The sequence below is a fragment of the Perna viridis genome, chromosome 12, assembly GCF_037379345.1.
Source record: "Perna viridis isolate PV_CMFRI_1.1 ecotype Kerala chromosome 12, ASM3737934v1, whole genome shotgun sequence".
NCBI classification, from domain to species: domain Eukaryota; kingdom Metazoa; phylum Mollusca; class Bivalvia; order Mytilida; family Mytilidae; genus Perna; species Perna viridis.
Window position 1 is genome coordinate 7,398,751 of NC_142456.1, and position 11,143 is coordinate 7,409,893.

Below are 11,143 nucleotides of genomic sequence, written 5' to 3' on the forward strand. Positions count from 1 at the left end.
CTCCAAAACCGTTAGGTCTAGCCAAAGTCTGATGGGATGAAAGTGTTCAGCATAATGAGATCTATTTGCTGTAAAATTTTGTTTTAATCTCTTTAGCCATGTTGGAGTTATTGCTCTTTTTCAATTTTTGTTTTCTATTTTTATTGTTATTTCTTTCAAAAATCTTCTCTTCTGATACTACCAGACCAATTGGAACCAAATTTGGGATGAATGTTCCGTAGGTAATTTTTCATGGAACTGATAGAGGGATTTTTGATCCCAGGAAAAACATGGCCGCTGTTACTAGAATATAACAAAAGGGGTCAGTCAGAAGTTTTTTTCTCATGTATTCCAAGTCATGAGGTTTAGCCAAATTCTTCCAACTGATGAAATGATCCTTATTGTAAGTCCTACAAAAGTCTTCAAGGATCAAAGTTGTCAAGCAATTCCTTGCAAGATTATTGCCCTTTAAAGGTGAAAATTTATGTTTTTTTTTTACAATTTTCAGCCAATATCTTGAAAACTATGTGAGAAAGAAAGAAACTTTCAATTGCTTAAATGATCTTTATGATAAGTCCTACCAAAGTCTTCTGGAGCAAAATTGTTGGACAACTTCTTGTTAAGTTTATTACCTTTGAAAGGCAAAAATTTAATCAGGTGAGCTATTCAGGTTTCTGGGAGCCTCTTTTTTATATCCAGTTTTCTGGCTTGCCAGATCATCAGGCATTGTTTTCACCATTAAGCAACATTTTATTATATTTTCCCTGATTTTAGACAAATTCTTGTAAAATTTATTGCCATAACGTTGCAATAACTGTATGCTATGTTGTCGTGATTTTGATGTTTGTTGTATCCAGTCTTATTTGGTTTTGTGTTTGTTAAGAGTGAAAGTTTAATCAGTGTTACAACAAGGCCAGTGTTAGTTTAATGCAGGATGATGTGACAAATGTACTGTCAAATAGTGACTTCCCTTCAATTCTGGTTTTGGTTGATGGTTTGAGGAAGGTCTAGATAATTTTATATGGTGGGAGGTACAGTGAAATACGAAAACCTGTCCCTTCATATCAATATATTTTAAGCCCTGGTAAACCCCAAATAAAATATGTCTATACGAAATCAGTTTTCAAGTCTAAGAGAGGTCAGGTTTTACTGTTTTAGTAGTAGGGATGGTCTCTTGTTTGGCTTGAAAGTTAACCATTTTTCCTCACAGATGAATGAAGGATTGATGTATTATTCTTGTGTTAACCTATGGAGCAATTCGGCTTATTCAACTCGTGCACTTTCTGTGCTATAGATGTTTTAATGTTCGCTATCATCGCTAAAAAAATAAGGTTGTAAGTCATTTATCTCATTAAATGCATGTACAATAAATTCACACACGTATGCCTCATATCTTCCTGACTACAACAGAGCATTTATCGATGACATTAATGACATAAAATTATACAAATCAATGACAATTGCCTTTGTGTAACAAATTCAAAACACTTCAGCTAAATTTCTACTTTGATTTATGTTTTAACTGCTGTAAAAAAGAAGAATTTGTTTTACTAAGTGGGAAAACTCCACATGGGAAAGAAAATATATAATAAATCAGAAGAAAGTCCTGAGATTTTAGGTGTTCCAGAAAAAGAGAAGGATTGCAGGCAATAATTTGCTTTTTTTACCAGAAATTTCCAAATACTAACAAAACTCCAACAAAACGGGGTAGGGAGGTTCGAACCCCTGGATCTGCAACTGATATTTTTTTTCAATCTTCAATTAAGTTCAAACATCGTAACAGTACAAGGAAGTAAAGAAGAATGAATGGAATTGGTTCCCAATTTATCTATTATTTTAAAACATGTCCATTGACCGTCCACAGATCAGCTTATAACACAGTGGGTAACCAAGGGGAGAATCTTTTTGCAAATAATTTGTTTTTTGCTTTTGTTTTTTGTTTGTTTGTGTTTTTTTTTTTGCAAAATGTCGGCAAATGAGCTAATGATAGCCAGGAATCTCCTCTTTCAAAACCCCTGAATATGCGCCTGGAACATGGGCATTTACAAGTTCACTGGATACTATATTCAAATACAAACTCTCATTTTAAAAGATAAGCGAAATTTTGAACGGTCTGTATCTTTAACTTTTTTAACATGAAGCGAGTGCAACATTCTAAATCACAGTACAGTATTTATAAAACACAACGCACCTTGAGACCTAATAGGAGATAAAGTCGGTTAGAAAATAAATCAAGCCACAGACAGTAAACAATAAGAATTCTATTGAAGTTGGAGTGGGTTCTCTTAGTATCATTGTGATAACTGCCTATAGGATTTGGTGATCCAGCTGAAATGATTTATTGTCCAGGGCATGCTTAGACCAGATTCTGCACTTGAATACCAGTCCACATAAAATTCAGGCACTACAAGTGATTCGTTGCCTAGAAAAAAACACCATACAAACGATGCTGTTTTAGTCTATATATACTACACATTCACATAACGATAATCATTTCTGCATTCAGATCTACGCTTTTTAGAAAATCATACATTTATCTCCGAATAAAGTCAACCAAATGAGACTAAATCAAGTACGATAACTCTTGCGAAGTGCAAATTTCAGGTACAGTCTACGATCTACATTTTGTATATACCTATGTAGTATTTATCTCAAAAGTAAAATAACCAAATGCAAACTAAAACTGGTTGTGTGGTCTGTACATATTTCTAAACAAGAAATAAAACTGAATTCGGCGGGTTTTAACATTCACGAATCACCTTCTGTCTGATGTTTATAAAGACTGCTACTTAAACTGCTACTTCTAAAATTTCTATGTCAATTCTCAAAAAAAAAAATGAAAAAAAAGTTAGCTAGGTAACTCCTATTCCTTATCATGAACTTGTCGTTGGCTCTTACACCTCACAGGATACATCCTCATGTAGAACTAAATGATAAACATGTTTTAGTGGCGTAGAGTTGCTCCTTCTATGGCAAGCCAAAGTGGACAAAAATGAGCATTTTCTAATATTACAAAATATTGATTTTTGTCCACTTTCGCTTGCCATATCCTTCTTTGTGGTTGTCTTCAACGTGTTCTTTTTGTTCCGTCTGTTTTTCTGAAAAAAAGTATGCCTTCGTCTTTTTACTTTCTATAGTCTAGAAGGATTTTTTTGTCATGTAAAGGATAACTTAGGTTGTAACGATACACGGATCAAAACCTCAAAGGTCAAACGGCAAATTTAAAAGAACAAACAAGAAAAACACTACGTGTGTTCGCGTATTTTTAGTACACGTGTTTTATGCCATTGGGATGACATCTGTAACTTCTTATTTCGATGTATTTAATTATTTTATACAGTTATCTTTTTTTAATTAAGATCTTTCTTTTTTGTTTGATTCTAATGCTGCTGATAGGTGGTCACTCCTGGAAACACTTGCACAGCATATTCAAATTTGCATACATTAAATATGATTGATAATTTTGTATTTATTGTGTAACAGTGCAATTGAATGACCACTGTCGATTGTGTGACAAACCAATGTGTTGTCATGCTCACTTTTTTTATCCATACACAAGTGGTGACCGCAGTTCATTGTGTAATTTACCAGTGTTATTACCTCGGTTCATTGTATCTTATACCAGAGTTACCATTATTCCGCCCTAAGACATACCTAGAAGTGGTGACCGCTGCTCATAAACATTGAAATGTGGTGTTTAAGTTAATGATGTAATTTACGAACGTGATGACTTCTTTTCATTTTGTAGTTCGATGTGTAACATACACATGTGCTAGCCTCAGTTCATTGTGTAACGTACAAATGTGGTGACATCAGTTCAATGTGTTTTATACAAATATGGTGACCTCAGTTCATATGTAACATACAAATGTGGTGATATCAATTCATTGTGTAACATACAAATTTGGTAACCTCAGTTCATTGTATAAAATACATATGTGGTGATTTCAATTCATTGGATAACACAAAAATGTGGTGACCTCAGTTTATTTTGTAACATACAAATGTGTTAACATCAGTTCATTGTCTAACACACGCAAATGGGGTAACCTCCGTTTAATTATTGTGTAATATATATATATACAAATGTGGTGACATCAGTTAATTGTGTAACAACCAATTATAGTGTCCCTGACCTCAGTTCATTTCGTAACATGTAAATGTGGTTACCTCAGTTCATTGTGCAGTTCATTGTGCAAAATACAAATGAGGTGACCTTAGTTTATTATGTAAATGAAGTGACCTCTGTTCATTTCGTAACATATAACTGTAGTGACTTCAGATCATTCTGTAACATACAAATGTGGAGACCTCAGTTCATTGCGGTACGTACAGATAATGTGACCTCAGATCATTTCAGGGTTTGCACTAGTTAAAGTCAGAAGACATAGTGTGTTAATGATAAAATTCCAGAAGGAGGGGGCTGTCCTGTCTACTCACTTGTTAACATACATGTACCACTATTTGAATATTAATTTAATCTGCAATATTATACATATGATATTGATCTAATATTGACTAAGTAATACGAAGTGGCCTCGATTCAAATATTGCCATATCTACCATTGAATGCATATAATTAATCAACCACAATGTATGTTTCTCATTTCCCAGTATTACTTTATCAGAAAAGGTCAGTAAAGGTTAGTTGGGGTGACGCGTTTGCCGCGTTATCTTATTTATTTAAAAATTCTTATTTTTTCTTATACCTGTGAAGGTTAAACTGGGATAGCGGAACACTTGTACTGATTTCAGATAAAATTAGTAGAAACTAAATTATTTAAGGAGTTTTTAAAACATTATTTCCAATCGAAATTTTCCAAAATTCAAATTGTTTTTTTTTCGTTATTCATCCAAAAATTCACATTAGACCCTTATTTGCCTTGTTTTTCCGTTATCTCTTGAGACGCCTTCCCGCCAAGGTCATCTATCATGGATTTATTTGACCAACTTGCAAAACTCATTCATGAAAAAATCTAAAAGAAAGAACAGTGACATCATAAAATCAATATAGACCCGTATAAGTAGGTCTGGTTGTCTTGGCAGATAGTGAATTAGTGAATTCGGTTAAGATTCGACATGGCTGCTCTCAATGGAAAATGGAAACTTGTAAACGCTGAAAAATTTAAGGAATATTTAGACGCTCTTGGTAAGTTAATAAAATATTGGTCAAAAATAGAATATAAAAATATTTATAAACATAAAGATTGCAATTACACGGACTGCTTGGGAAATGAATGTTTGCAAGAAATTGCTTTCACTTTTTAGCAGTTGGTGGATGTACAATGTTGTTGTGATTTTTTATATATGAAAGCAGTATTAAGAATTGGCGATGTGACAAAAAGACGAAACCCTTTATACTCTCTAAAAGTTGTTTGAGTGCAGTCATAATACATTATTTGCGATAGGTGCCAAAATGTTCGTTTATTAGATTAATGTTTAATTTATTATAAGACTTCAACATCTGAATGACTTTGCTAGAATCCTTGATGATAAGTGTTATTTGAGATTTGTTTGGTGTTTTTACGATGATGTCAGTAGAATTAAGTGTTTAAAGTTCAAACTCCTCTTATGGTTTCTCTTTGAAATTCTTAATGAATGATGTTTTTGTTGAAATCGGTCCTTTCTAATACCTGTGTGTTCACAATGGTACCAATCACAGAGTTCATGAATTAAAGAAACATAAAATTAAACAATTGTCTTCGACTGTGATAAAAACAATATACTATTTAAATTGTATTGTACGGCCATGGATAACTTAGAAAATAGTACAATCTTTCAGGAAAATTTTCGCAATTTTTTGTATCTAACTCAAACTCAGGCCACCAACTTCTCAATGGGACAGGGAAAAGAGATGTCAGTGGAGTATTTGAACTTAACGAAAACCTCTCATAGAGTTTTAAAAGCAGATATTTAAGATGTTACAACTCGTATCATCTTTAAAGACATATTTACGATAAAAGTGTACTGTAATTTAATGTAGAGACTGTCCATGTAGAAACCATGCAGGCAGAACTTTTGATATGGTAGGCACATGTAAAAATTTATGTCTGTATTGAAACTTGATGACTCAGAATACATGTTTAAAGTTCCCTATCAACAAATAAACTAATTTATGAACAGTAAAAGTTTCTTGCGCTTTTGATGTATTTTCTTTCATTATTTTCATTTTAATAATTACAAAGCATCATGCATTTCTTAGAAAACAGTTAATCTCTTATGCTTAAAAATTATTTGAAACCAAAATTTGGCATGTGCAACCCAGTGTCTGACATCATGTTAACTATTTTATTTCATTCCAAACGACAGAACATTTATTACTTTTTTTTGGTCAGGGGGAGGTGGGTAAATATTATAATTGAAAATAAAAGATTTACAAGTAGAGCTCTCATCTTTATTAGATGTTGTGATAAAATTTACAACCTGCTATGTTTATCTTGTAATTAGAAATATAGATTGATTGATGTGCTTCTCAAGTTAAGTTAAATCATTTATGTGGAGGAGTCGGGGTTGATTTCGCTTTCTAAATTACTTGCTATTTCATCATACATTAGGCTAATAGTACAGATGCATGTTAGATTTCGATCTGTTTACTTTGTTGTCTAGGATCTATTTAAATCTCGTTAACATGTAAGTGGCTCCCACGTGAAGACTTCGTTTCCGTTTCTTTGGTAAATCGGGAGACTCCCATCAACTAATTCCGTTGTGTATGACTCTGCCTGTCGTCAACATAGCAACTGTTAATGTCCTTGTTTGCTTCTGTTTTGACGCTGTTTTCCTAGGTTGTCCAATGCATTGCGAGGATTTTGTATTTGCAACCAACAAATTTCTGTACTTCTTGAATGAAAGACAGGCGATACCATATTGGCGCGTTATGAAAACAGGAATTCGCTAAATGGGGGGTACAAGGCCAATTAATCAAACGTTGAAAATGCATTGAAGTATTTGGCTTGATTTGTCTTTGTCGACGTGTTGGATTTGCGCCGATTTGCATTACACATTTTTTCTTTTCACTTGCGTCGATTTTTTGTTTTCATTACAGGTAAATTAACGTTAAATAAAATTAATTTTCAAGATATTTTATTTCTTAATATCAATAAGTTTCGTTTATGTTATTATTTTTTCATTATATTATCATATTTTATTTTGTTGCCCCTGCTCACTACGTGGATTTCGAACATGACAAGTCAATTTCAACGATAAAAAAACTGTCTATTTACATCAAATTAACCTCTCAACATATTGCACATTAATCTCTTCAGTAAAAGCATTAAAATATCCATTGTTTCTCAATCTTTCTGTCACCTACCACGTGGTTTTGCTCGTATCCACCAGCCTCTGTGGTGACTTTATACGACTTAATTGCTACATTTCCAGTTTTCAGCTAGTTAAACATTCTGCAAGGATGGCCATCAGTCAACAAGACTTGCTCGTCTCCGTGCGCATAAAAGTCCCTGTTGCGACAATGAAGTTTCTGATTAATATGAAACACAAATTTAACAAAATCAACTGAACATGTAGTTCATTTCCAGATTTATCCAGTATACCTTCTGGATATAATACATGTATTTATCATGTAGTTACCTGTTTTACCTGGAAATTGGTGCTAATAAAAAAAAAGATTTTTGCTGAAAAGAAAATTGCGCAAGTGAAATAATGAAAATTTATAAAAATCTATGCAAATGGCACACACCCGTCTGTGTGTGGTAGGGGCAGTTCTATATATTAGTTGAAACAATGCATTTTTTTTCATGATTGCTAAAATTTCAACAAGCACTGACAAACACAGAAACTGATTCAATTAAAAACTTCGCGATTCAGCTATTGGTAAAATACTAAATAGGAAATATCAAACCATTGAAATATTTTCAAGTTTAGACACATTATCATATTGACGGGTCTCACCCTACAGTGATTGGCAATGTTGAGACATGATTTCGCCAGGTTTTTTTTTAAGAATTAAATGACATTTCATTATTGGAAATTAGAAACGAATGCTCAGTTCCACGATTTATTTATCAAAATATGTTCCTCATAAAATCAAATTGTCACAATACAGTTTTTTTTTGCAGGCTCCTTTGGTTACTTTTTACCTTGAGTGAAGGGTGAATTTGAAGGGTGTCTGGACTTAATAATATCAGTGACGGACATATCAAAATAAACACCTAATAGGTGGTCACTAAGGGGAGGGGGGACACCCCCCCCAAAAAAAACCTTGATAAACACATTTCAATGCACACATTTACACACAAAAATACGCTATGATCATTTTTGTAAATTGTCAAGGGGCGCCCCTTTGATCCGCCTATAAATACTAGTACATTTTAAATAAATTATGAATGCAGTATTTTCTTGCGTTTTTTTTCTGTCTTATTATGACAAAGGAGTGTATAAAGTATTCCACTGCCCGTCCGTCTTTCCATTCGTCGACCATACGATAACTCAACAATGAGTAATTATTTGGAAAATGCAAAGTTTATCATAGAATACAAGATTTTTTTTTCATTGAAATACATTTTTGTTCCTGAATTATCATAAGCCATTGTGGACGTGTTATCAAGTCATTTGGTACAGCCGTATATCTAACATGAGTATATGGCTCGGATGCAAACTACTAGAACGAATCGTTTTGTTCTCTGGCAAGCTGCTGTGGTTATGTACTTAATTTAGCCTTACCCAATTTCTCGTATATACAGGATTAGGTCAAGGCAAAGTAAAAAGCACTTTAAAAGATGGTTACATAATTAGAAAATACAACATGTACTTCAAATGACTATAAAAAGATAACATTACTACAATTAGAAGTACCAATGACGACCTACCCGGATTTCTCCTTGAATGACCTCGGTTGGTCTTAAATTTAGTTTAAATCAGAGGATGACTTGAATACCCATATATGGTCTAAAATAGTTTTTTTGTTGAGAATCTTATTTTATTTCCAGGAACTCCAGAGGAACTTAAAACTAAAGCATACCAGGTGCTATCACCAGGAAACGATGTTATACAGGAAATCTCGATTAGTGGAAATGATATCAAAATTGTTACAACAACGCCCATGGGGAAAAGTGAATTCAGTGCCAAGGTCGGCGAGGAATCATCGCAAAATTTCTTAGACGGCAGCTCAATGAAGGCACGTACATCACGCATTTGGAAACTCATGCGTAGTTAAGCGACCAAGATCAATACGAGACACCCCCTTCAACCGTATACATAATTACGTATTTTAAAACCTATGCACAGTAAAGCGATCAAGATCAAGAACAGACCACAAAAAGTCCCTCCAAAAACAAAAACAAAAGAAATTCAAAAAACACACACAACAACATTAAGTGAAAAACAATACTAAGTATCACACCATTCTTTTTTTCAATTTAAAATGCCCTTTTACTTGATTTGTAGGTTATATACAAACTTGACGGTGACAAACTAATAGAAGAACAAAACGGGAATTTCAAATCAGTCAATATTCGTCAGATAGAGGATGGTCAGCTGGTCATGGTAACATTTTTAACCTTATAAGTAGAAAAGAAAATAGTGAACACAAAAATTTGCATTGTGAAAAATTAATATTTTCTTTCAGAAATTAAGTCAATGGCCATCGTGCAGAATTTTCAACTGACTTGTATACGAATAAATAATATTGTAAATTACAAACCAACTAAACACCTTCACTTTTAAACTGAAACTTGTACTTTTACAGTTATATTGCAAATTGAAGAATGATCCATAAACAGGGCAAAAATACAAATATTTCTGATTTACTCATTTTTCTTTTAATACAGAAAATGACAGCTGAAAATGGAATTTCATGTATCAGGAAATATGACAAGGCTTGAGCACATCACGGGTCTAGAACGTCAAACTGTGTAGAATTTTGCTGTCACTATAACTATAGAGCTTATATGGTGAAGATTTGCAGTGATTTTTTTCTTCATATTGACAGATAAGACTATCTATTTGATGTCGATCGAATTATGGAAGGTGTATAATTCTTAAACATTAATTTTTGACATAAAAGCGAATAAAATAGTACCTATCTTTAACACTATAGAACACCTATCATATTTTGAACCACGAAAATTGATACCCAAGAATATGCTTACATGACAAATTCCGAAAATTTTACATATAGTTCACAAAAAGTCGTAAGTGTAAAGTTGATCGTAAGTAATAACTTCATAAACTAAAATACCATTATGACGTCATGATTTACGATCAATTTCACACTTACGACTTTTTGTGAAATCGAGATCTGAACTTTAGACTGTAGTGCACTAAACTTGCTTAGTTAAGTACATATATTATGTACTCTAACAATGATAGAGCTTGAATTCTGAAAGCTTAATATCAAACGGTGGTTAGGGAATGTTAATGGTACTTTGGTTCTGGAAACTCTGGTATTTCAGTTAACATGAAACTATTTTACAGATGGGTGTTCACCTGATTATCTGTGAGATGAGAATATCTTCCAAGTTGTTATTTTTTTTTGACTAAATGCCGTTAACATTGCTTCAGAAGAATTTGATTTGAAATAAAGTGAATTCTTTTACAATTGTTTTTTGTTATATATATATTGCACAATTTTGAATAACCCTGAGCAACTGTTTTACATAAGAAAACTTCTCAAGAGTTGCCAGCCATATTAAAAGTGAACAAACTTGAAAAACCACAATCCTTATTTCATTCACAATTTGCAACATGCAGGCATATATTCTTATATGTGACTGTGACCATTTACATTAAAAATACATGTAGATTTCGATTTATGTGTATCCCTAAAGTCTACTAATTAAAACTAGACCTACTACAAGCACCAGTCAGTTACTGCATGTCAGATCTACCACAATGGTGCTTTAATTTTTTGTTTTGATAACTTTTATACAATCCTAAGGTTATTCTTTAAGTAATCATTTCACAATCATGACAGCTGATATACCTCCATTCAATGAGTCAGTAATTTATTGGAATCAACTTGTCCATCTGTCAGTCTGTCCCTCTGTGAAAAATTTATTTCAATTACCTTAATTCCCAATGAATGGATTTATTTCAAATTCATATGGATGGGGCATTTGCTTTTCAATACTAAATGAAAAAAATAGGTATTTCTGTACATAGACATAAGGATGTTGATTCTGCAGTGTTCACAAAGGTGTTTAAAAAGGAT

General features: G+C 32.9%; 1 protein-coding gene across 1 annotated transcript; it reads left to right on the top strand.

Moving 5' to 3' along the window:
• The first annotated feature begins 4,809 nt into the window (after window positions 1-4,809).
• LOC148601043 (fatty acid-binding protein 5-like) lies at window positions 4,810-10,531 on the top strand. The gene is made up of 4 exons (XM_088555622.1): window positions 4,810-5,128; window positions 8,922-9,109; window positions 9,379-9,477; window positions 9,762-10,531. The coding sequence occupies exons 1-4, from the start codon at window positions 5,059-5,061 to the stop codon at window positions 9,813-9,815; spliced, it is 411 nt and encodes a 136-aa protein (XP_088411748.1). The 5' UTR covers window positions 4,810-5,058; the 3' UTR covers window positions 9,816-10,531.
• Window positions 10,532-11,143: the final 612 nt, after the last annotated feature.

Excerpts from the sequence above, each read along its gene's own strand:
- LOC148601043 (XM_088555622.1), top strand. The coding sequence starts at position 5,059 with ATGGCTGCTCTCAATGGAAAATGGAAACTTGTAAACGCTGAAAAATTT. Across the intron at positions 5,129-8,921 it reads GGAATATTTAGACGCTCTTG|GAACTCCAGAGGAACTTAAA; the intron begins GTAAGTTAATAA and ends TTTTATTTCCAG. Across the intron at positions 9,110-9,378 it reads TAGACGGCAGCTCAATGAAG|GTTATATACAAACTTGACGG; the intron begins GCACGTACATCA and ends CTTGATTTGTAG.